The 27,658-nt window shown below is 40.8% G+C and overlaps 1 protein-coding gene across 2 annotated transcripts in view; it reads left to right on the forward strand.

Moving 5' to 3' along the window:
* Positions 1 to 12,049, forward strand: part of Gm5622 (predicted gene 5622) — a 110,164-nt gene extending 98,115 nt beyond the window's left edge. The window contains exons 2-6 of one of the 2 annotated variants that reach the window (XM_006519216.2): positions 3,884 to 4,015; positions 4,868 to 5,030; positions 5,986 to 6,117; positions 6,799 to 6,979; positions 11,285 to 11,888. In XM_006519216.2, the coding sequence (XP_006519279.1) occupies positions 3,884 to 4,015; positions 4,868 to 5,030; positions 5,986 to 6,117; positions 6,799 to 6,979; positions 11,285 to 11,290 (614 nt within the window). In that variant the 3' untranslated portion in view covers positions 11,291 to 11,888. Of the gene's footprint in view, positions 1 to 3,883; positions 4,016 to 4,867; positions 5,031 to 5,985; positions 6,118 to 6,798; positions 6,980 to 11,284 lie in introns of both variants that reach the window. The other variant, NM_001013816.1, reaches the window with a different exon arrangement.
* The last annotated feature ends 15,609 nt before the right edge of the window (positions 12,050 to 27,658 follow it).

Here is a 27,658-nt window from a genome sequence, read left to right on the forward strand (position 1 = left end):
CAGTCTCTGCTCCATACTTTGTCTCTCTGTCTCCACCCATGGGTATTTTGTTCCCCCTTCTAAGAAAGACCAATGTATCCCCACTTTGGTTTTTCCTGCTTGTTTGTTAATCCGTTGTTTTTAATAGCTGAACAGTACTCCATTGTGTAATTACATCATATTTTTTGCATCCATTCCCAGTTGAGGGACATCTGGGTTCTTTCCAGCTACTGGCTATTATAATAAGGCTGCTATGAACATAGCGGAGCATGTGTCATTATTACATGTTGGAGCAGCTTCTCAGTACATGCCCAGGAGTGGTATTGCTGGGTCATCAGGTAGTACTATGTCTACTCTTCTGAAGAACCACCAAACTGATTTCCAGAGTGTTTTTCAATCATCAGTGGACTCAGTTCCCAAATAAAGTGACATAGAGTAAAAGAGTGGAAAAGTAAACAGGACCTAATATTTTACTGCATACAGGATATGCAGCTCACTGACAAAGACACATACTACCTCAGAATTAAAATCTGGAAAACAATTTTTCAAACAAATGTTCCCAAGAAATAAGCTGAAGTAGGCATTCTAATATCAAATAAAATCGACTTTCAGCCTAAAGTTTTCAAAAAAAATAAGGAAGGACACTTCATATTCATCAAAGGAAACATCTACCAAGATAAACTCTCAATTCTGAACATCTATGCTCCAATTGCAAAGGAAATCAAAGCCATAAAATAAATTTTACTGAAGTTCAAAGCACATATTGTAACTCACACAATACTGGAGGGAGACTTCAGTAAGCCACTCTCATCAATGGTCAGATCATGGATAAAGAATCTAAACAGAGACACAGTGAAACTAACAGAAGTTATGATCTAAATCGATTTATCAGATATCTATAGAACATTTCATCCTAAATGCAAAGAATATACCGTCTTCTCAGCACCTCATGGCACCTTTTACAAAATTGACCATATAATCATTCACAAAACAGGCCACAACAGATACAAAAAATTGAAGTAATCTCATGCAACCTATTAGGTCACCACAGACTAAGGCTGGTCTTTAATAACAACCAAAACAACAGAAAGCCCACATACACATGGAAGCTGAACAATGCTCTCCTCAATTATAACTAGGCCAAGGAAGAAATGAAGAAAGAAATTAAAGACTTTTTAAAATTCAGTGAAAACAATGTTACAACACACCCAAACTTATGGGACACAAAGAAAACTATGTTAAATGGAAAACTCATAGCTCTGAGTACCTCCTAAAAGAAACTGGGGAGTGTATACACTAGCAGTTTGACAGAACATCTGAAAATTCTAGAACAAAAAGAAGCAAATATATCCAAGAAGAGTAGATGGCAGGAAGTAATCAAACTCGGGGCTGAAATCAACCAAAGAAACAAAAAAACTATACAATGATTCAACAAAACCAGATGATTCTTTGAGAAAATCTACAAGATAGAAAATCCCTTAGCCAGACTAACCTAATGGCACAGAGACAGTATCCAAATTAACAAAATCAGAAATGAAAAGGGAGACATAATGACAGAAACCAAGCTAATAAAAAGAAAGAAAGAAAGAAAGAAAGAAAGAAAGAAAGAAAGAAAGAAAGAAAGAAAGAAAGAAAGAAAGAAAGAAAGAAAGAAAGAAAGAAGACCCTCAAATCCTACTACAAAACTGTACTCAAAACTGGAAAATCTGGATGCAATGGACAATTTTTTTGACAGTACCAGGTACCATAATTAAATCAGGATCAGATAAACCATGTGAACTGTCTCATAACCCCTAAAGAAATAGAAGCAATGGGTAAAATCTCCCAACCAACAAAAGCTCGGGACCAGATGGGTTTAGTGCAGAATTCTTTCAAACCTTCAAAGAAGACCTAATACCTATTCCCTTTAATCTATTCCACAAAATAGAAACAAAAGGAATGATACCCAATGTGCTCTATGGAGCCACAGTTACACTGATACCAGAGCCACACAAAGACCCAACGAGGAAAGAACTTCTGAATTTCACTTATGGATACCAGTGCAAAATTATGCAATTCACTTCTCATGATGGGTTGGTTACATGAGACCATACAAGGTAACTAATGTCTCTGTGACTGTTTTCCTTCTTTGAAAGTGAGTAATGAGATCATCTGAGGAGTAACCACTCCTGACTAACATGAATGATAGGACTGTACAGAGCATGGGCTTAACGTTCTAGGTACAGTGCAAATACCTGGGGGAGTTAACAACAAAAATCAAAGGAAATAATAGGAATACTAACATTTTTAAAAATACCTTCTGAGTGCTGGGATTAAAGGCATGCCTCTGGCTAGCTTTATATGTATTTATAATAAAAAAACAACAGAATACCCTATTACAGTTCTAGCAGTTGCCGTAGAGGGAGCTGTGTGATTCTGTGTGTTGCTTCCTTTCCCCAGATACCTCAGGTCTTCAGTCCTGTACCAGGTGAGCTGGACCTAAGAGCAGCCTAGTTGACCTTCCTGTTGCCTGTAATGATTCTGCAACAATCCTTTTCTTGATAAAAAAAAAAAAAAAAAAAAAGAGCATGTAAGGAGTAGGCCCCTTCTTGGTGGGTCCAAAATCCTTTAGGCCAGGAAACAACCAAGCCACCATTAGTGAAAAATCAAAGGAAAAATCACATTGGCACAATATGGGCCCCATTTTGTAAGAAAACGCCCTCAAATTCTAAGGCATCAACAATCCCCCCCCCCGATTTTGAGCTCTGCATATTGGTATTGTGTGGCTCCAGATGGTAGTCAAAGGCAGATGTCTTCCCGTAAAAGACATATATGATTTTGCATCCCTGAGGGCAGGTTGCATTATAGCACACATTCAGCACACCCAGCATAAGAATGCAGAAGCCTCAGCTGACAAAGCCAAAGGGACTCCATCCTGAACTTATGGACCCATTAAAATTGAAGTTTAAACTGAACTCAGGCCATTCCACTCCCTGCCCTACCTCCTGAGTAGGGAGTAACTCATGTTTGCTATGAGTAAAGTATTATGGTACAACCCCCAGCATCCTCATGCCTGAACTTGGGAATTCAGGAAGACAGATATTAGAGAAGTGATGGCTAGGAGGCTACAATGCAGTAATTTGTATAGTCCAGGTTGAACTTTGCTCACTGATGCCCACTTTAATTGTCTGGTTGTATTTGAGAAAGGGAGGGTGTGCAAGTTAATATTTTGAAGATAGGACAGAAAGATTACCATTTTATATTTGTCCTGATGTTGAGCCCCTATATTCCAAATAAAGGGGAGTTTTCCTTGCAAAAGATGGGATTGTAAACAGGAGATTTTGTGAATCACATGGACATGTATGTGGGAACAATGCCCACTATCAAGATAAGCACAGTAAGAAAATATTATCCAGGTTTTATACAATTAAAGGTGTAGGAGAAAGATATTGGCCTTTGTGAAACAGGGAAATCCTGGGGAAGTAGACTGTATGTCACATGAATTTACTCAGGTGGTATATTTCTTATTGAGAAATAGCTCTTATATTCACTGTCCCTAGAGATTTGGGTGCTAACAAAAACTTCTTATGCATTTCAGGGTCCTAATCAATGCTTTTCATCGAAAGCACTTGTCTTCTAATGAAGCAGATGAGAAATCTCTTAAATTTGGAAGGAGAGGTTGCTAAGGGTATTTCCCAAGTCACAGGAGAGGCTCTAGGAAATGCACAACAGAAACTGGTCAATTTGGGGAGAACTAGTTATCAAATAGGCCTTAGCCTTTCCCAGTGACATCATAAGTAATGCCTTCCTTGGACCATCTGTTGTATCTATGAGAGAACTAGAATCTTCTGTGACGTCACCTGTGTTGTGGTTACAAAAGCTGCTTGTGGGATATTCCTTCAGTGCCTTTTTTATTCTCTATCAGGCATGTTTTCCCGGCTGCTCAGGTTATTTCACAGGGAGAATGGCGATCAAGGAGAGACCAGACCAAGGCAGAAGGAATTTGGCATCCTTTCTTATGAAAAAGGAAGAATGAAATCATTCTGGGGAAGACACGGTGAGTCCTTGGCAGAGTTGGGGAAATTTCTGGAACAGGTAGGCTTGAGCTAGCCTTCCCTGAGTAGATCTTACAAGCTGGAGCCTTGGACTTTCTTAATGACAGACCAAGAGTCTAGAATTTCTGATAATTCATTTGACAGAGCCAGGAATTGACAAGCCTGCAGCTATTTTTCTGGGAGCTACTTAATTTCATTTAGTGTCAAAGACTGCCCTGAGAAGGCACTATGAGAATAACAATGTATCACTTATTGGTAGGGAGTTGAAGCACTTCATCTTCTAGATTATTGTAGGATACATGAGTCTCTGATGCAGAGAACAGAGAAGGATTCTAACCTGGTCATGTGTTGAGGTCTCAGACACTTTGAGTTTGAACACACATGATTAGGTATTGATGAGTAAAGTATTATGGTACAACCGCCAGCATCCTCATGCCTGCACTTGGGAATTCAGGAAGACAGATATTAGAGAAGTGATGGCCAGGAGTCTACAATGCAGTAATTTGTACAGTCCAGGTTGACCTTTGCTAAGCACTATGAACTTCAGGTTTTCTTGGCATAACATATGACATGAGCTGGAAATGTTCCCCAAACCTTTATGTCTGAGGCAGCTTTTGGATTTCAAGGCAAGGGGGAATGCTATAAGGACTGTGGTGGTAGTTGGGACCAACAGTGGTGGTTGGGAAGAGGAATATAGCTTAGCAGACCAGCTCAAATATAGCCTTTCTGCTTTTTCAGTGATTAATCCTGTCTCTAGCTTTTCTCTTCCTCAACCTTTTCTTTGGGACTCAGAATGGTCTCCCCTGCCCTGGGCCATCAACTATGCAAATGCATTTGTGTTTATCTATCTTCAGTGTCTGCTGGGAAAACATCATCCCAAAGTTGCAACATCACTAATCATATGAAGAATATGAATAAACTAGAAGATATGAAATTTTATATCAGGAAGATAAATGCTGAGCGGGAAGAACTTTTTCGAATCTTGGACATTGACATGAATACTGATTTGAACTACAGGTAAAATTATGCCCAGTATCTTGTTGACTGTATTGTGCCCTCTCTGTTGACCCACATTTTCTCCCATGAATGGAGTGTGTCATCTCTCACATTCATTGTAAGAAGTCTTGACAGTTGTTTAATTGTTGGATGAGATAAGTGCTGTGGGTTCTATGGTCATCCTCTTTTGTACTTGGCCTTGAGGTGCTTGGAGTCTGATTGGTTCTGTCAACAGCTGGAAGGACCTGGTCACAATAGCTGCCTTACTGTGTAAGAATGCAATGTCTGCAGGCCATTACTGCTTTACTCTTGTTTTATTCATTGTACTCTGAGACTATGGAACCTACCTGGATTTATTTGGCATTTTAATTTTTTTTCTGTGTGTGAAGTTAGTTGTGTGTGTATTGTTCAGGATCTGGGGTTGTGGGTCCTTTGATGGGGTCTGAGGATTTGTGTGATGGACAGTTTGTAGGGCATGATAGTGTTGAGCCCTTAGAGGCCCAAATTGATCATCAGGGTTCTTTATTCCCTGTGTTTAACTTGGTGTCACATAGGATTCTCCTGGAGTAGGAAGTGTTATAAAGCCTTTTCCTTTATATACTAGTTATGCCCTCTGAGAACTCATGTAGCAATATGAACAAAGGATTATCCCTGCCTTAAAACTAAGAGGGAAAAAAGCCTTAAAACTGAGGACCAAAGCCTGTGGGACAGTCTAGTAGAAACATTTCACAGAACTAGTGTATTCCTTTAGGCTCACCTAAGAGTTCTTGAGAGTCAACTATCTCCATTTGGTCCCCTGGCTCTGCTGTCCTCTGCCCAAGATAATAAGTTTAATCAGTACCAATAGGACCCAGTTGGAAGGAGCAAGGATGTGGCATACAATTTCCTTGGGAATTCCAGATACAGCCTTTTTGCACATGATACTTGATTGCTTAGTTCAGAGGATATTTGCTCTTTGAGCCATGCTCTACCACAGGATGAACACTGAATTCACCATCATTAAATCACAACATGAGAAGACAATGTTGGATATGGAAAAAATTACTCAGTCAATAAGTGATTTTATTGACAAGTACAAGGAATTCATAGAAGATAACGATTCCTACAGGTGAGTCCCAGACACAGCTGAGACCCAGCACTAGACAGGGAATGGTTGTGGCCTTCTAGGACTTTGTACAAAAGTAAGAGCTCTAGTTCTATACTCTCTGTTTCTTAATAGGAGCCCTCCATTGAGACATGGGTCTTGGATTTGTACCTCTTGGACTCAGTTTTCCTAAGTGTGAATATTGTCCAAGACCCTCCAGTCTTTATTCTTCCAAATTCAGGATCTTCTGCATAGAAACCATTTCCACCATGCTGGGAAACTCAAGCAACCCTGAACTTCTAGGGTTCTGACAGCAGATTACAAGATCTGGGATCCATGACAAAAAATGGAAAGAGTTTATACCTTTTGGGTCTTCTCTCTCCCTAAGAGGGCATTGGCCTCTCCCTACTGATGGTTTTCTGGTACTACACACATATGAGCAACCATGAGGAAGTTTTCCTCTTCTGTGATGTATATGGAACACTCTTGGTGTACGGTTATCAGAAATATTTTGAGTCTTGTTACATGTGGCTGGTCTCTGGATTTGACCTGCCTCTTATTGGTACTTATGGATATACTGTGGACTCTAGTCTCGGGCTGTCTGGGGATCAGAGCCCTTGCAGGGATCATAATATTTGGAAGAGTGGCAGGCAAATCGAAGATAGCTGGGAATCAACATTTATGTTTTATTTGTTTGTGGTTCAGCATCAGGCACACCCACCTCCTGAAAAAATGCAATCAATTGAAGAAAAAAGTAAGGATGTTGCTGAATGAGAACAGAAAGCTGCTGGTAGAGCAGGCTGACCAGGAGGCATCCTTTGGTGAAGAAAAGAGTTCTGTGATGAGACCAGCAAGAACATACATCCCAAGTGCAAAGCAGCAGCAGGTAGGATGATGTGTATCAGAGGCAGATTGCCCTCATGGCTAACCATACATATAGACAATCCAATGTAACAGTCCACCAACTTATCCAGGCACTCACCTCTGTCTCCTCCAAGTGTTTATTTAGGTGATCATCTACAAGGCTTTCTCTGGAGGTAGCCTTTTTCAAGAAACTGCATGTTTAGCAAACAAGTTTTTCTGCCCTGCTATAATCTGCAGTTCACTAGGGGAGATTAGTTGATTACACATCACAACTCTACATGCTATTAAGTTTGAACGGTGCTGGGCTGGAGCCTTTCTTTAGAATAGTAGAGAGCTTTGAAGGAAGATGTAAAGGCTTGTAGCCCATTTGCTTTATGGAGATCATGTGAGATTCCAGGTAGGAAGTAATTTGCAGGGATGATAGCTTAGTGGAATTGACAAATAAGTGGATTTCATTGTTGCCTTTTGGAAGTTTTTGTCCTCCACCCCCACCCCCACCGTTTCCCATGTAGATTTTGATTCACACTGACTGACTAGCAGCTTGCCAATCCTATTTTCTTTGAGTGCTGTTATAGTAGAAGTTGCTGGGCCTTGTGGTCTGGAGCTGGCTGAATGAGCAGGGATGTAGGAAAGGCTTCTCACAATCTCAGGTTTGATGTGAGAGTTTTGAGGCTTCATGAAAAAATTTTTCCATATATACCCCTCATTCTGACCAAGAAGAATGTTCTCTAGAGGTTTCTATTTCTCTACTAAGAATACTAGAGTTGACTTTCTCAGTCGAAACATCTGCTCTGCATGTTCTAAATTATTTGGTCTTCTAGCATGACAGATTCTTCATTGTTTTTTGCTCCCTTATGATTTTGCATGTGTGAGTGTTTGTGTATGTGTGTTTATGGATGTTTATGCTTTCTGTACCTTTGTGGGTATTTAGTAAGGCCAGTTAATGACACCTGATTTTGTGTAGTCATTCTCTAACTTAGTTCTTTGAGCCTAGGTCTCTCAATAAACCTGATACTTCCTGTTGTTCGATGTCCAGTAGACTTTTCATCTCCTGTCCCCTACCAGGTGGAGATCTTTCTCTTATTTATATCAACAAATCGTTAAACAATACTACTATTTTTAAAATAAGTATTAGATTTCTTAATTTTACCTGCTTAGAGTTATTGCCTGGGAGATTCTGGCTTGTCTTATTTATTGGCTTAACCATGGGCATACTTAGAAGCCTACACTACATCACTATGATGACATTGTTTTGCTAAATATATTTTGGGCATGGCTTTGTGTCTGGATAGATTCTCAATCAGAGTTGTGCAGAGTGCTGCATTTCAGAAATGTCACAGCAGGTCATTAATCTAGATTTTCCCTGACTGATATTGAGGATGATTTAATATCACATAATAAGTAATATGTTGAACAGTTCCTGAGTAATGATCAAAAGTCACAGTCTTTCTCTGATGCTAAAAAGGACTCAGTGTAGGTTTAGTGAGGGGACCGTGCTAAGTCAAAACGTGGCTTACTGGAGACTATAGGTAGAAATCTCTTTCTTGGCAATTTAGTGCTGTGTTGTCAAGGATATCTGTGTAGAGCTTGTAATGTCCTTATAGGACCAGCAAGTATTTGCATAGAAAAAGTTCCTGAAGAGGAGATAAGTACCGGTCAGGGCTACAAAGCTGCCTTGAGTCTAAGAGCATTGTACACGTCATAGGTTCCACTACATGCTCATACAACAGAAAATATGCTAGATAAGAGCAAGAATTTCATTGATGTATGTGTTTTTGTGTCAGTCTTTGTGTGGTATGTGGTGTGTGTGTTGGTGTATCTCTCTCTCTCTCTCTGTCTCTCTCTCTCTCTGTCTCTCTCTCTATATCTGTGTGTGTGTGTGTGTGTGTGTGTGTGTGTGTGTGTGTGTGTGTGTGTACCAGCTGTGACTCAGTGTGTTTATTCTAAATTGTGTGCTTGTGTAATGCAAAATGCCTTTGCAAGTGTTTATGGTATGGATGCCTGAATATACAACAATGTTTGTGTGTGTATATGTGTTTTTGTGCGTATTTGTGTAGACATGCAACCATGTCTGTCTCTAGAGGCCAAGCATGATGAGTAAAGCCCCTGATATTTCAGATTGCACCCATGAAAAATCAAGTACAGCAGAACAATTAGTATGCAACTCTACCTAGCTCCCAAGGGGGAAAAAAAGGATGCAAAACTCATATAAAGTCAGACTTTCAACTGGCTAGGGGCAATACTACTTATCCTCGTTGAAATCCTTTGGAGAAAATCAATGGAATATGGTACATAGTGTTGAGGAGGAGGTTGGTGTATAAAATCCATGTGTTCTGTCCCTTTTCTCCTCTGGAAGAATTATGAAGGCCCACTGAAATATCAGGTGGCTTACTGTGTCTTCTCAGCATCCCAGATTCTTTTCCTCATTGCCTGCTACCATTGCTTTTCCAGCTACCTTTACTCAGGAAAACTTTGCCTTATAGTTTGTCTTGGATTCTAATTATTGAGAGATAGAGTTGCATGTAGCTGTACCTACATCCAGCAGAATTTCAGTAGCTGTGGTGCAAAAGAGGGCTGTTTCAGGAGCCCCTTGAGGGTCATGATAACCTAAAGAACTCACACTATGTTATCTGTGTAGCATTCTGCAATTGCTGTTATTCAAAATCATTTTCTCAGAATTAAATCAGCCTAAATGGGGGTTGGGAGAAATGAGGACCTTCAGACGGGTCTGGTAGTATAAAATCAGGTAGGTATTTGAGAAGCAAGGTTCAGAAAGTAGAAAAGAAGTCCCCTTTGACCCAGAGATTCCAGAACAATGAGTAGATATCCAGAGAGTCTCTAGGGCACATGAGGGCTGTAGTGGTCCTCAGAGTAGTCCAGAAGAAGATGATATCCTGATGTTCATCAGCTAAAGAGTGAAAATATACTGTGTGATACAGCCCTTTCATGAAATATTGCTCAGTGTTAGATAGTCCGTGCAAGTATTTGACCTTCAACTAGTTAGCATCATCTTACTCAAAATATTCCTGACACAGACATATTATTGGGAGAAAATTGTTCCATTGGATCTTATTTATAGTGACTTCCTATTTTTCTGGGATCATACCTTTGGACATCAAGTGAGTCAGGCAATGGCAAAGGGAACCTCTACTGGAAGGAACTGTTTACTTTGGGACAAAACTGAAATGGTGAAGGTGAGGCTAGTCCACCACCAACATGTGATCCTTTGCTGGCAAAGAAACCTCCTCTACACAGCTTTTGGAACTTGCTAAGATGGATTGGATAGTATGCCAAGAACCCTGATTCAGAGTCTGGTTTATGAGAGGAAAGCTTATCACTGACTGAGCTGTGTATATGCTTTGCCCATTACGTACCTATCACATTCAAGATTTGTTTTTTATGACTCCAAAATATCCCCGGGAGATTTTTATAATAGCATTAACTAGGATACTAAACTAAACATGTTACTGAGGTATACTGTGCTTGTGTTGTATGAACACAAGTAATTTGCATAATTGACAGAGTGCTATACAACAGTCTTAGATTTACAGGTGTGTTGTTATTTTCCTTCATGACCATCGCTTTTAAAATTCAGTTCCTAGCCTTGGGGATATTTTCTTTTTTTTTAAGATTTATTTATTTTATTTATATGAGTACACTGTAGTGGTCTTCAGACACCCCAGAAGAGGGCATCGGATCCCATTATAGATGGTTATGAGCCACCATGTGGTTGCTGGGATTTGAACTCAGGACCTCTGGGAGCACAGTCAGTGCTCTTACCCACTGAGCCATCTCTCCAGCCCGGGGATATTTTCAGTTAGCACATTCTTTCTGATTTTAGGACCCATGCAGTGCCTGTGGATTTCATGTGATATGTTTTCTCTGGTTATTTCAAGATATAGGGGTTGAAGAGTGGAACCCTGTCAGGTTCATGCACTAAAGAAATAATCATAGCCTTCACTTCAATTCTAGGCAGGTTCCCCATAAGGCATCCACATGGTTTTCTAGGTTGTTCACAACTCCCTTGAACTCAGATTCGGACATTGCTACAATGTTATTATTCAATATATTATACCTGGACTATTGGAGTAATATAGTGTTTTTCTTTTAAACGCTAGTACAGTGTGTAGTTCACAGTTAAGTTTCTAGCACTTTTTAAAAACTGAGAAATAATTCCAAGCCCAGGTGCTCTATGACACTTGGGGATGCAGGGAATGACCTCAGCCAATGATAAGTCATAATAGATTATCCAGCTGAATAAATCTCATGTGGGACGGAGAGCTGAATTGACAAATCCTAATCAGGCCATTCTTCCTTCCTTCCCTAGGTGTGAAATACTCCAGCAGAAACTGGATCATGGAAGAGATCAGGACAAGGTCTCCTTTGAAGAGAACTTCTATAGTGGGATCCCTGCGTGTGCGAAGCAAATATTTCATCTCATCCCCAGTAATCATGGCTATCATCTGCTGCATTTTCTTCCTTTACTTTTGTTTCCTTGCAATGAATAGCACTTATTTTCATCTATGCTCTGGATCAGCAAGAGTGAGACATGTGCTGAGGCACATCAAGAGCTACTGGGGAAACAGGAAGATTCTGAGAGTGTAAATTTTTCTTGTCCTTATAGGTCATCAAGGAAAATTACAAAATCATTCTACAAAATTGCAAAGACTTTGAGCCAAAGTCTGTAACATGTTTTCTGCTTAGTCTTGGGTGTCCATATTTTTCAAACCCATACTCCCAAAAAGGAGACCTACTTAAATTTCTCTTGTAAAGATTGTTACCAGAGTAACTTATTTTCTACTGTGTTGCCAAGGACAGTCATGGGCTGTAAGTCTGTGCTCCTAAATGACAGCCAAAGAAGGCTCTTTAGCACAATTCTTGTTTTTAGATTTTGGTTTGAGCTTTGATTACTTTTGTTATTTGGTTTCCTTTTGTTTCATTAGACGTTTTTTGTTTGTTTCTTTGCTGTTGTTTTGTTTTGTAATTGATTTAATATTTTGATAAGGCTATACACTTTACTTATTGACTGCCCACTTTTAGTTACTATTGAGTAAATTGGATGTATTCTTATGAATAAAACAGTGATGTCTAACTCTTCACTCTTAAGAAACTTCTTTATTCAGCTGTGGTATCACCCTATTCAAATCCCACACCTATCCGACACAGATGGATCTCTGTAAGGGGCTTGGGTTCCATAATGACTTCCCAGCCAGACTGAGCTACAAAAGCGATTGATTGTACATTCAGTGTGGATAGTGTGTCCAACTCTGTGGATACCGACTTCATGATGGAAAAAATATCCATGCTGTTTCCTTGTATGTCAAATATTTAGCTGCTGCTAAAATACTGTGAATGATAGTGTTGAAAAAATTAATGGGAAATATAACAGTATCTCTGAAATGTCTTTCAGGAAATAAAAACATATTCTAAGGGAATATAAAAGCTGGTAGAAAACACAGACATGTATGCTTCTGCTTTCCTTCAAATGTTCCATCAGTGGTAAATACTACTAGAGATATTCAATTTTAGGTCCTTTTGAGATAGGGATTTTTGGGGGGTTATTTTGTTGTTTTTCTTGTGTTTCACAATACATTTGGTTCCTTTTTGGGGTTTTAACACAAGCACAGTGTGTAGTTCAGTATTCAGTATCCAGATGTTTTTAAAAGCTGAGACAAAATCCAGGCCCATATGCTCTATGAGTTTTCTCCCTCTGTTTTTTCCCCCCCAGTGGTGATTCTGTTTGTTATTTTGATTTATTTTATATTGATGCATGATTTGCCTTCTGTAGGACTGTGCAACACTTGCATGCCTTTCCCCAAAGGCCAGAAGAAGTTATTAGGTTTCACCTGGAACTAAAATGACAGAGGACTGTTAGATGCCATGTGGGTCTTTCAGAAACATATTCTCAAATGAAGAGCTATCTCTCCATCCCCTGATATGCACTTTTGTTCTTCTTTGTGTGCTATATTAGTGGAATGGATCATACCTATAGAAAGTGTTTCTTGAGGTATGTTTACTTTGTTATAAAAAAGTAGAAGCACCCATTTCCTTTCAGAGCCAAAGCAGTTTAGAATGTGATTTGAAGTTTCTCTTTTGATCAGAGAACTAGGTTTTGGGAGCAGCAACACCAGGTAACAGGGACAAATCATAGTGCAGAGCTCATCACTGACACTACCACAGAAAAGTGGGAAATGAAGGGAACACTGGCATAAGACAATGGAGCTGGTGCCAAGTTAAAATCCTGCAAATGAATTGGCTCTGAAAATGAAATAGAGCCTTCCCAGATGGTGGCTGAATGGACTCTTCCGTTTCTTTACAAAAGGAAACATGGTATCCATTTGAGTAGCTGGTGTGTATTGGAGATCCAACCCCTGCTTTGCAGGGTAGGGCTCTGCTGGGAAAGCCTCTACCAAAGCACTGAATGGGTCAGAGATGCTTAACCCTTAACTCAGTACTTCTGCTAGCTTTCTGATTCTGTACATTGCACACAATAACCCTTGTAAGAGTCCCAGCGTTTTGACTTAGTTTGACTGACATATATTATGACATATTCTATATTTTATTATTCAGGACTATTCTAAAATGTTTTGTGAAAGTAATTTCATAACATCAATAACTTTTACATTTCTCTGGTCCCAATGTTGTCTCTATTTCATTTTCTAATAATTTCTTCAAACATTTTTTATAAGTTATGCATTCATCTAGAACTACCATTACACAGTTATTACATTGTTTCCAATATGACAACATACAGCATACACCTTCATTTTGAAGTATGCTGTACTGAGCCCTTATATCTCAATTTTTCATAGTTTAAGAATCATTACATCAAGAAACATCAAGTTTCATAGACTACACAAGAGCAAAATAAGAAAGAAATAGGAAATTCAGATATAATAGAATAATTATACATATCAAAGCCAACTGGAAAGCAGTCATGCATAGTGAATTCTATACAGTGATTATACAGGGCTAAGGTTAAGATAAAGGGGAATTACGTTTTAGTAGGAAGAGCTTCCACAGGCTATTGAGATGTTTCTATCACAGCCTTATTTCAATTATTTCTATCACAGTCCCTTATTTCAAATGGCAGGTACTCAGGAGCAATGTGTTTCCTGCTTCTCAAGACCACAGACACCATCCTTTTTAGAAGTAGCTGCTGCAGGCTCCTGAGAGGTTTCCATTTTGACCTGTTGTGGGCCATCCCTCTAATTGCATGCCCTCTCCATCACCCTGTACATGTAAAAATGCAGAGACCCACAGCCAAACATTAGGCTGTGGACAGAGAGTCTTGTGGACCTGTTGGTGGAAGGGTTGTCGGAGCCAGAATGGTTAGGAAGCCACAAGAGGAACAACAGAGTCAACTAATCTGGGCCTTTGGGGTCTCACAGAGACTCAACCAAGAGCCAACACCATGTAGGGGTTTGAACTAGGACCCTTACATATAAGAAACAGTGCATCTTGGTCTTCATGTGAGTGACGAACAATTGGAGTGGGTGCTGTCTCAGATTTAGACTCTGTTACCTGCCTGTAGATCTCTTTTCCCTAGCTTGGCTGCCCTGTCTGGGCTCAGTGAGAGAGGATACACTTATTCCTGATGCAACTATGTGGCAGGGTGAGTTGGTACTGGGGGGAAAAAGAGGGTCCCTTTCTCTGGGGAGAAGGGGATAGAGAATTGGGGGAGGGGGAGGAGTGGGACATTGAGTCTGACTGGGAAGAGAGGGAGGGGCTGTGATCAGATGGAAATAAATAATTCAATGAAAAAGTGTACATCCTTTGGCTTTTGGAGACTTTCTGTTCAAGTATGACTTTGACCATTTTCTCCATGGTCTTCCCTCCCCTCCCCTCAAGGCAATGCTCTTCTCCTTCCCCAGAACTTTCTGTATTGAGACAAAGTTTTAGTAGAACCAATTTAATCTCATTCCGACTTGTTTCCAAACAAATGACTCAGACTATGCTTATAACATTTGGCTTTGACAATTACAGTGAGCTGGGGGTGCACACTTTTATTCCCAGCACTCGGGAGGAAGAGGCAGGAGGATTTGAGGCCAGCCTGATCTACAAAAATGAGTTCCAGGACAGCCACGGATGTACAGAGAAACCCTGTCTTAAAAAACAAAAACAGAGATAATTACATTGGGTGGGGTGACCCCTAATCTGCTTTTCTGACAGCTCACCTGGCTGCCTCCCCAGTGGTGGACCCCAAATACTTGCTGTTTCTCCTGCATATGTGCTCATGGTACCTCTCCTCCATGGTGCCTTTACTCTGTGGCACTTGCTGCTGTGGGCTAAGACCTGGTTCCCCCACCTACATGAAAGTCAGAGGACAACTCATGGAGCTTTTTCTCCTATGATGTGGGTCACAGGGAAGGAACTCAGGTCTCTATGCTTGGTCGCATTACCTTTATCCACTGAGCCATCTCATCAGCCAGTCAACACAGACACAGAATTTAATGATCTATGTATTTGTATTTATATTGTGGGTTATACCCCAACTATGAAAGCTTTCCCCAGAGAATATATGTACTCAATTAAGGGCAATAAATGGAGTCTGAGAGGGATCTATGAGGAGGGTGGCAGACTTTAAAAGCCTCCATGGAGCCTCACAGTTTTTTTGTCTCCAACAAGTCTAGGTGAGATGGGGTAATTTTTCCTTTTCTTTGACCTCCCAGAGCTATGATTGAACCTAATAAAAGTCCATGCTCCCTGAGTTACATTCCAGGTCTGCAACTTCATTCATCATCTACAACAGCTACAAGGCAAGTGTCAATTTGAGACTCCATAGTCAGTTTGGATGCTCCAAGATTTGTCCTTGAGAGTGGCTGACAGAATGCTTTCAAGCCTAGGAATATCTATCTGAAAGAGAAAAGGAAGTGTCTCAGTCCACTCTGCATACTCAGGACAGTTTAGTCATTTAAAGACTGATGTCAAGCTGTTATCTACCTGCACAAATAGCATCACTAGATATCAGGTTAAGCTACCAGACAGGCAGCATTTACCAAAACAGCCAAGCACTACACTGAAGACCTACAAGTAAATAAGGCTCAGGGTCCACCAGAGAATTGAAAGATGGACAAGAAGACCCACATCACTTGATGATGATTGGTTTCCTGTGTGTTTACAGGTGTCCCTTTCTGTGTCAGAGTCAGCTTAGAAAGAGAAGGTGTCCAAAGACAGTGAGCAACTTAACACATCCCCCAGTCCTTCTCAGGCTTCTGCTTAAAAGCCCTGGTTTGACAGCAGCCGTTTGGGGATCCAGAGGGTTAATTCCTTCACACATTAAGTGTGTGATTCATACTTGGTCTCAGAAATGAGATCTGTTCCAGGAGACCTTCACAAGCATGAAGCATCCACTGGAAGAAGTACTTCCTCAATAAACTCTGAGATCTAGTGTGGTTAAGATCAATATCAACCATCACTCTCCCTTCCTAGCCTTGCACAGACATGCTGTCCACCATAGGCATGTGACCTCTATTTCAGGATCCATCCATGCAGGACAGTTTGAAGTTTCATCCCAACACTGGTGAGCTGCCCTTAAATGGTTATTCCTTCCTCTACCTCTACCCACTGAGGAACTTCTCAATTCTGCATTTCATCAATTAGGCATTTCATGCCTAGTCTGCATGGTTATCCTACATGAGAGGTGACAGATTTGCTCCAAACTTGACAATTCTATGGCCTTATCTTGAACCCACAAGAGCTCTGGATGGGTGCCAGGTAACCTAGGAAAATTAGCATTTCATCTTCAAGCACCTGAACCACTCCATAAACTTCTATCTTTGATTGTGGATGATCTTGTTCAATTAAAAACCACACAATCTGGAAAGACAAAGAAGAAGTGTAGAGTAGGGACAAGAAAGAAGGTTCTTCCATTAAGAACATTTTTCTTTTTTTTTAATTTTTTTTATTTTTAATATTTTTTATTATTACGTATTTTCCTCAATTACATTTACAATGCTCTCCCAAAAGCCCCCCATACCCACCCCCCCACTTCCCTACCCATCCATTCCCATTTTTTGGCCCTGGCATTCCCCTGTACTGGGGCATATAAAGTTTGCGTGTCCAATGGGCCTCTCTTTGCAGTGATGGCCGACTAGGCCATCTTTTGATACATATGCAGCTGAGTCAAGAGCTCCGGGGTACTGGTTAGTTCATGATGTTGTTGCACCTACAGGCTTGCAGAGGACCCAGAGTGCATCTAACAATCCTTTAATGAGTCTCTGGTTGAATACCATGCCCTCTTCTGGCCTCTGGGGGAATTGCATGCATTTGGTGCACAGATGTGGTGCTGGGGGGATTTCTAGAGCCCCCTCTGGGCACCCCTAGGTTGCTGCCCTGCAAGCCTGGCTTGCTTGCTTTTTGCTGGTTTTCCTGGTACCAGGTGCGGGTTGTGGCAGGCAAAAAATACATATAAAGAATAATAATAATAATAATAATAATAATAATAATAATAATAATAATGATAATAATAATAATAAAAACAATGCTCCAAATTCAAACAAATAAACAAAACCCAAAAAGGCTCCAAATGTGTAGTCACACTAATATTACCTAAAAAGAAAGCCATGTCCCAACATGTCTGGGAAATCTCAACATGGGTAGATGGAGGTACTTTTCTGGAAATTCAGTATTTCTGCTTTACAGTTATCACCAATGCTGTATATCAAGGAAATGAGAGGCAGATAGCTCTGGGTTTCCTGATTTCTTATGAACCCCAAATGAATATTCATTTCATAACAAGCTTTAGAGCAATACAGTTGTGACTCTCATAATTTGGTCAGCATGCCTATTACAGGAACACGTGCATGCCATATACCATATTTTAGGGGTACCTAAATATATGACCTAAAGGATACAGTATATATCAATTTTCTATCATGAAGTGCTTATACACAGAGTAGGCCATGACATCCATGCCCCCCAAAATGTACCCTTGTGAAGCACTGGCTGTCTGGGAATTCTCAATTTAGACCATGATGCCTGGAGGTTACAGAAAACCATCCCTGCCTGTGAATTCTGGAGCTCCAGGAGTGTGACACCATACCTGGCTAAAAACGCTGGGCTTGAGACTGTAGGCTTTGAACTTGTTTTCTTTTTGTTTGTTTGTTTTTTAATTCATAAAAGTGCAGACTTTTCATTCAGTATGGATTTAAAAGGAACCTCTCTGTACTCAGTTGGATCAGTATATGCAGTGTATATAGCTTCAGCAAAATATCAAAATAGTGACCAGAAAAAAGAAAGAGAAAATAAAAATCAAATCTGCACACTAATGTAACCAAAAACGCTAATCCCCTAAGCAAACAAAACCCAAACCAACAGGGGCAGTTTAGTGGCACTGAATTACAACATGTGGTCAACAGTGAAGACAAGGTAGAAAGGCAGTTTCAGATGTAATAGCCTATCAAGGCAAGCGTTGCCATGTTTCTTTCGGGGCTTTGTAGTTTAAGTCTTTGTAAGAACAAGGATGAGACATATTACAGGATTTTGCTCAAAGTCTTTTAACTTTACTTACCTCACCTCCATTAAATATTCTTGGTGGCGGGTGAGGACAAGTTTTAATTTACAGTCTTAGACATTTTCTGCTCTATGCTGAGCAGCTCTGGATGTGCTTCTGCCTTCTCTGAAGCCCTGCCTGGTGCAACCTCAGCAAGAGGGGAATCCCATACACCTCTGTGTGGAAATGCACTGCCCCTGCATACCCGGAACATCATCTAACCTCTGCTCATGTCTTTCAACTCCTAAGAAGATGAATGTCTTCTTGATGTACAACAATAATTTTGTAGCATAAATATAATATAATATACCATAAACAATATAGTATAGAATACAAATTCTAGCAACCTAAGTGTTCTTGATGCTTTGTCCTAGAAGCACATAGCTCCCTTCCCCCTTTTTCTGACATGTACTACACACAGCAGCACAGACCTGAGTATGGTATTGCTCCCTTCTCTCTGAAATGGCTGTTGAGCCTAATGAACTTAAATCTTTATTCATCCCCAAGTCTACACATTTTACATTAGCTGCAAATAGTTAAGTTTCTTAGGTTCTCAGCTTGGAGCATGATAGAAGCTCTTATTGTCCATAAACAATTGTTTCTTATAGTGACCTTGTCCAACCCTACAACTTGGAGAAATGAATGACTGAAGTTATACACTACATCCAGTAGAATTCTCTGAAAAGCTCTTTTGCAACATGATTTACAGTTACACCTTTTCAGATAATCCGTCTGACTCTCTAAAAGGTATTCTATTGCTGTGACTCTGAAGATGAAATTTCCAGGGTTTGGACATGCCTCAATTGCCTCTTGCCCCAGGCCTGCTTATCTGAGCCCCTAGCTCTCTGGCCTCACAAAAATCGATAGTCTATAATTCATTAAGATCATTAAGAAACTCTTGGAGTCTCCTGACAAACACAGCCAAAGGATGTCTCCCATGCCTTATATTGGGACTTTTTATTCGATATCCTATGGCTCTTGGGGAAGACTTTTTTCCCAGTAGCATAACTCTCTCTCTCTCTCTCTCTCTCTCTCTCTCTCTCTCTCTCTCTCTCTCTCTCTCTCTCTCTCTCTCTCTCACATCCTTCTCAAATTAAACCTCTCCCTGTTTTATCCATTTTGCTTTTCATATCACCTTATCACCTGTATCCTGCTAGCCTATTCTACTCCCCTGGTCTCCATTTACATTTTTGTTTTCTATGGTTACTGCAGATTAATACCAATTGAATAGTAGTGAGCTTTTTTTTTTTTTTTTGCAGTATTCTACTCTCCAGAACATAGACAAAAGATAGAGAAACATGAGAATTAAATGATACTACACATCAAATGGACAGATATGTGCAGAACACTCTACCTAAGTACCAAAGAATAAACATTCTACTCAACAATCCAGGGACTCATCTCTAAAATAGACAAGTTTGTGGGCCATAAAACAAATTTGAGCAAAACTGAAATAAGTCCATATACCCTATTGCAACACAGTACAGTAACATTTAAAACCAACAGCAAACAAATCTCTAATAGGTAGAAAACTCATTGTGATCAAACAACCCAGTGCTGGATAATGATATATCAAAGAAGAAATTTAAAAAGAAAAAAAAAAGTAGAAAATTTCCAGGAAAGAACAACACAAAAGTATCTCCAGCACATGTCAAAATCTATTCTACAGGGGAAATTAATATCTCTAAGTTCTTCCATTTTAATAATATTTCTTCAATTATATGCCTGGTATTGAAGGCCATAAAACTGTACCACCAAACTGCAGGGTGGGTCTTTTGTACCCAGTTAATCCTCTTTGGAAATGTCCCCATATACATATATATATATATATATGGGGACAATGAGGTAAAACCTACATATATATATATGTAGGTTTTACCTCATTCAGATACTACGTAGATCTTGTTTGTTTGTTTGTTTGTGTGTTTGTTTTTTGAGACAGGGTTTCTCTGTATAGCCCTGGCTGTCCTGGAACTCACTTTGTAGATCAGGCTGGCTTCAAACTCAGAACTCTGCCTCCCAAGTGCTGGGATTAAAGGCATGTGCCACCACGCCTGGCCCACTAGGTAGTTCTTACTCCAGTAAATTTGCGAAAGAAATTAACCATTAAATGTATATTTGGAACCTAAAATTTCAGAAAATGTGTCTGTAGCCATCATGGCTGGAGAGTATGGCATCAGGCAGTCAGGCAGTCAGTCGTTGTGCTAGAGCAGTAGCTGAGAGATTACAACTTTATCCTCAACCTGAGAATTAGAGGGACACTAGGAATGGCATGAGCCCAGTGAACACACACACACACACACACACACACACACACACACACACACACTAATGCCACATATCTTAATCTTCCCCAGTTTGACCACAGGAGAGCTGGTCCTGCCACTCATCTGCAGTGAGGTAGCCAGAATGCAGGGGAGATACCCTTTCTGCCCTTATCCTTTGCTACCTTAGGTAGACAAGAATCAAGCCCAGGGAACAAGAGAGAGGGACAGCTCACCCACCCCTCACAAACTGTAGCTGTTAGAGCAGCAGACCCACCATATCACCTGGGCTGCACACTAGAGCTGAGCCAGGTTGCAGGAGCAACAGTGACCCAGCCCCAAGAATGTGAGTACAGCAGAGATGACTCTGCCGCTTGTCAGTTGAGCTGTGGCATGGGCATGGGAGAGATGTTGTCCCCAATTTCCCAACCCTGTGCCAGGTAGGGGAGCAGGACTTAGGGCCATACAAGTGTCACAGCTGGCCCTGCTCCTCACCAGCTGAAGCACTCAGGAGAGCAGGCCCTGCAAATTGCCTGGGCAGCAAAGAAAGCTGGTCCTTGTCTAAGGATATTATATTACAGCAACAGGAAAAGAAATGAAGTCACCACAGTTTTGAACTCCTGTATCTCAGAATTGAGGATAAAAATCCTGTATTGATTAAGGCATCCACTTTGTGGTACTTAGTAATGATAGCTCCAGAAAATCAATGTGGGACTTTTCAAATGGCTATTCTTCAAACATTTGCTGAAGTTTATTTCAGGGAAAATGATGTCAGCCTCCACTCACATGGGATCTGTTTGTTTCCTGTAGAATGTACCAGACTTACATCTTTGCTGTTTATGCAGGGGCTTTTTAAAAACATGAACACCTCCTGAAGGGGCCTCAGATGCAAAATTTCTAATCTTGCCCTTTCCTCCCCAGACCAACTGTCTCAAAGTCCCGATGACCTCTTATTAGTTTGCTCCAAATCTCTCCTTCTTGGGATTGCAGAATACTGCTCTAATGAGGGAGAAGGTAACATTGTGGCTTAGAGCAGTGCCTGAGTATTAGAATAGCCATTAGAGCTTCCTGGAAGACACCTGTGCCTGATCCCATTCCTGCTGTTTAGAGTCAAAGACTGTAGAGACTGTAGGGGTGAGCCTTTAGTAGAAAGACACCTCCAGAGGTCAGCATGCATTACCAGGGTTGACATCCACTGAAGCTCAAGGGCATTGCCCCTGGTTTTTCCCAGCAGGAATAATAGAGAAGAAACTGGAGATATTCCCATCACAAGTTTGTTGTGGATAGCCCTGGGGCTAATTATATAAGTTGTTAATTCTGTTCTCCTGTGAGTGGTTGTGAACAAGGAATGAGTCAGCACTAAGGTGATTTCCTGTAAACCTGATTCCTATTTTAATTTGTAAAATAGAGGAGAGCTGATGATTGGGCAGGTAAAAGGGAAGGTGGAGCAGAAGGAGGGGGGAGGAGAAGGAGAAAATGGAAGACAGAGAGGACACAGAGGAGGAGGAGGAGGAAGAAGGAGAAAAGTGGAGCAGAAGTACATGGTTTGGAGAAACTGCAAGTTCGAAGGGTTCTCATAAGCTCTGAAAGATGGTAATGTAGCAGTAGATCTGCCCTTCTAGGTGCACTGCATGTAATCATATTGTATTGTTCCTTGCTGGGACATATTTGGGTTGGAGAGATTTACGGCAACACAGGTTTTATTCTAGTCTACTTTCCTTTGATTATTAACACAAAAAAAAGACAAAACTTTCAACAAATCTCAGTAGGTCTTTCAAGTCTGTGGAGACGACAGTACTATAGCTGTACAGAGTAGAAGAAAGTCACCATGATAGCGAGGAGTAGATGACATGCAATGAAAACAGTAGGGGCAGCCTAGGGGGTTACCCAGGACCAAAGCCTTTCACTAAGTACTGAATGCCTTATGCATTTATTTCTGTAAGTACTGAATGCCTTATGCATTTCTAACTTTTGGCTCTGCTTACAGATCATCGTTCTCTGAAGAATGGAAAGTCAGTGACAGGGCATGACATTCTTCAGTGGTTGTTAGATAAAAAATTTTTTATAAAAATGTGTGTGTGTGTGTGTGTGTGTCTGATATATGTAGTAAACATGAACATTTTAACATGGAGGGATACACACATCTGTGCCATGTCTAGGTCAGATAAGAACATCAAGTGTCCTGTTCTATCACTTTCTGTCCTATTCCTTGCAGTGAGTACTTGCTGTCTGGGTCATCTTTCCAGGTCTTCCTTTCTTTAAATGTATTTTTCTCTCCTCCATGTATCACCCCACTGTATATCCTCCTGGGATCTAATTTGGCCAAAAGACATAGGCTGTGGTTATGGTGTGGTTAGTGCATAGGTTGTGTGGGGAGCAGAGCAAGGATGTATGATGTGTGGTGTGATTTCAGAGTTGATGAGATGGTTGTTGCAGAGATTTGTTTAGAAGGAAGGAGGTGGATACTGTTAGGTAAGAGATTTCAAACTACAATATACTCTAGAAATATACTCTAGTACTTAACACTGTAGAAGGGAAAGTTCACTCCCCAGAAACTTACTATATATTTTATGGAGAACTTAAGTAAATAGTTCAAAGTCTCTGAATGAAAAGATGTGACAGGGTGGACAAATGAAACGGCCCATTAGAGGTGGTAGTTTCATTTCTCTTGATGTGATGAAATATCCAAGACAAAAAGTGTCTTAGGGAATAAACAGTTCATTTAGCTTACAATTTCATGGGACTGTCTATCATTGCAGGAAGTCATAACAGCTGGTGGTTCATATTATAGGTCTCATCACACTGACAGTCCAAAGCAGAGAGAAATGAACACATATATGCTCACTAGCTCACTTGAGTGCTTGCTTGTTGTCAGCTCAATTCTCCACAGGAAGACTGGGGTTGGCTAGTGTAGTGTAGTGAAGTGTAGTATAATGCAATGCTTACTGTTTAGTGTGCCTCAGACCCTGGGCTCCCTCTCTAGTAATGCCCACTTAGAAAAGCTGAAATCAGAAGAGCAGGTGACAGATCTTGGGACAAATATTGAGAGGGAGATGGTAGGCAATGAGTTGCAAACTCAGGTACCAATGGATTACCTCTTCTGTAGAAGTACTGTGGTGGGCAGAAATTGGCCAAATATCTCCAAGTAACTGCTAAAGAGAAATTGGTATTTTCTCAACACACCACACACACACACACACACACACACACACACACACACACACACACACACTAATGTGATAGACGGCTGACTTGATGGATGTGCCAATTACCATCTTCTTCAGCAATGTGGTCTTACCACTGACTTCTGGAAAGTATCCAAGAGCAATCACAATGGGCTTTAATGTTTCCTGAGTGGGTATTAGACTTCAATGATGAACAACCCAAAACAAAATAACCTAAAACTGCCCCTGGTTTTTTCATTTGATAGTTTATTGGATTTAGGGGAGGCATTGTCAGAGCATAAGAGATTAATTCTATGTAAACATGGTTTGTATGGATTTGCATATTATACTGGTTCTACAATTGTTGGTTTCCATGTAGCCTTTCAAAAGTCTTCAGTCAGTTATCCCACCCCCATACTACCTCCTTGTCTTAGTGTGGTTTTGCTTTTTTGCCCTGCAGTAAAGGTGTGGAAAAGCCACTGGGCAGACCAAATGCAGAGATTTTAGACTATATTTGCCATAATCCCACTGTCTGGTATTGACCTGGATGGAAATGCAGATATACTACTTAGACGGTAGGAAAATGTAGCCTTGGATGTGGGAGGTTGAAACTGGGCTTATATTTTCAAACTTTTAGTGCATTTTTGTCTTGGCAAAAGCATGGCATCATATGGGCAGACATGGTGCTGGGAGTTCTGTATCTGGAACTCCAGGAAGCAAAAATACCTGTCCTGAGCTGGTGAAACTTTAAAACTGTTTTTAATAACAGGAATTACAGAGGGCTACACATAGAACATAGTGTTTGCGCTTCTGACTATCATGAGCCTAAGGGGCTGTCTGAGGCAGCCCTGTTCTTACACTTCCCCATACTTATGGCCCTTCAGCTTGGGACAGTCTCAACTCCAAACAACTCAATCTTTCAAATCATAACACCCTGAACAAACTCCAAGGAAGGACAACTGAATGAAGCATAGACAAAGTTGGAATGAAAATGGTATCAGGCAAGGAGGAAAATAAACTAGGATGCCAAGAACATGCAAGAAGTCCCCTGGTCTTCCACTGTGCAGTCACTATCCATGATGTGCAGAGAAGGAACACAAAGGCTTAGCCAGCAATTTTGACTCTCAGCAAAATGGGTTTAACACAGCAGGCTCATTGCTAATTCCAGGTTCCACCTTCCTTTCTTTTCTTACAAATGATTTCAATACAGATAAGCACTTTTCCTTCTACAAACCCTTCAAAATCTGACTTTATACCATGTTTGTCTCCATTTGTTCTAGTGAGCTAGGTGGACAGGCATGATGAAGAGCTGTTTCCCCAATGCAAAATGAACTGACAGAGTACTTTTCTCTTTAAGTTGTCCTCTATTATATCATTTAAGGTGTTTGCTCACCAAGTGACTATGTGAATATATACAAACAAATACATACGTATGTGTACAGAGACAAATGAATATGTGCCTTCACATATACATGCACACACACATAAAAGAAAAGAATACATGAATGAACAGTACTATATACTTGCACCTACAACAAGCACCTACCATTACACAAATATGACACATAAACATGCTCACAAACACCTGAGCAAAAACACATACACACACAAACATACACACACACACACACACACACACACCAATGAAAACACTGCTATATTACAGCACATTTCCTGACAACTGAGGAAGTATTGGGACCTGAGCTGTGTAATAGATTATTAAATTAACCCAACTTGTGCTGCCTGGGCCTGTACTGATTTCCTTGTCAGGAACTTTTTCCATGCAGATATTTGCTGCTTCTACAAGTATGATATAAACAGACAAATGGGTCCTCTGCACACACAAGTGGGTCCACACAAGATTCAAGGTTCTATAAAAGAGGGTTCAAAAGAACATCCTCCAGCAAGCTCCAAGCTGAAATATATTCTGCTCTCTAAACCTAACTTAGCTACTTCTCATAAGACTCTGGTAGCACCAATAAAAACAGTTAGCCATAGATATTATCCAGTAGCTGCAATTCAACACATTATAGTTCATGTGATATAATGCCAGGGCCAGGAAGCAGGAGTGGGTAGGTTGGTAAGAAGGGGAGTGGAAAGGGAATTGGGGGAGGGTTTTTTTTATGACGGGAAACCAGGAAACGGGATGATGTGAGTAAAGAAAATACCCAATTTAAAAACACAGTTAATGTGCGTGTGCGCGCGTGCGTGTGCGCGCGTGCACACACACACACACACACACACACACAAGTTAGTAATGTCAGCCAAAAAGAGGTTAGTGACTTAACATGCCTTGATTCTTCTGAAATACAGCACTCTGCAAAACAATGAGAGGGAATCTGTACAGAAGCAAAGTCATGTCTATGATACACTCAGCAAAACAACATCAGCAAAGGGATGCAGTGTAGGATTCCATGAATCCATTTGGTGAAGCCAGTAAGACACTCATTAGATTCCAGGGGTTTATCTTAGTGCAATGAAGGCAAAGGAGTCTAAGTTTTACTTTTAAAATGCTTACATGTTTAACTTTTTATTACTAAAGAGTTTAATTAGAAAACAATAAAACTGGAGACTGACCTTCTGTCCTAAGAGTGTATTGGGCCCGAGGAGCTCTGGTCTGTGATAGCTGACATAGAGAAGATCGGAGGACCTGGTTCCTAGATAATACCGGAAGTGAAATCCTGAGTCACCTCTCCATACCATAGAGCTGGAAGGGGTTGCTGTCAGTGGTCCAGGAACTCTTCTGCCTAGAAAGGAAAGCTAGCAGTGACCAACTGGAAGGGGGACAAGAGCGTGTGGCTGGATTAGAAGTGGCCATGAAGGTCACATCTGGGCTGGTCTTCTGACCTCCTGACACCGGGGTCTGGGTATCTCCTGTGATCCCTGCCAGCATCCATGAGGCAGGCAAGAGAAAGAGAATTTTGTGAAGGCCCAGCAGCAGAAAACAGACACAGAAGTGGAGCTTCAAAAAGAAGCTTGATCCCAGGGCCACTGGAGTCTGAGGACCAGTGGATGGAGAGCCATGATAATCCAGGTAAGTTGGGTTCTGTGGTTCCTCAACCAACACCAATGCTTTCCCACCAGGCCAGGGAACCATCTTTTGCGACTTCGGGGTGACTGGATTCCTGCCCCTTGACCTCCAAGGGAGGCACACTCCCATCTTAGAATGATAGGCTGGTGTTTTAGGTTCCTAAGTGTTCTTTCAATAGGAACATTGAGATCCTTGGAGCCCCGTTTTGTCTCATTTCTTCAGCTAGCTGTTTTTGAGCACCCCTTTTGTGCCCCATATCATACTCGTATTCCAAGGGTACCATGCCTGCTTTGTGGTTTTTTTCTCACACGGGTGGGCCTCCAAACCCAGGGTCTGAAAGTCGTAATGAATGAGGGAAGGACTGGGAAGGGGAATCTGAGGTCACATGGTAAGATTCGGAAAAGGTGGGCTGAACTATCTATGTTTTCATTCATTTTTAAGTGTTGGCAACATGGTTTCTCTTGGTTTAGTAAGGCATTAATTGTTGAAACACTCAACTGTGGGTAACATGTAGCCCAGGTTTCTTGGGTAAGACCACCCCCTCCCTACTACTTCTTTCTGAAGTTTCCATCATGATGAGATAAAACTGATGAGAAGGCACAGTGAGCCAAGTTGTGTGTCTGACACCTGAAGCAGACAGCATTGTCTTCCTCCTTGTTAATGAATTGGCACTTACAAAAACAAGCAAATTAAAAAAAACCCAAAACACTAAAATGTTTGTATAAAATTATAGAAAATAACACCATGA

Source organism: Mus musculus, chromosome 14, assembly GCF_000001635.26.
Source record: "Mus musculus strain C57BL/6J chromosome 14, GRCm38.p6 C57BL/6J".
In the NCBI taxonomy this organism is placed as follows: domain Eukaryota; kingdom Metazoa; phylum Chordata; class Mammalia; order Rodentia; family Muridae; genus Mus; species Mus musculus.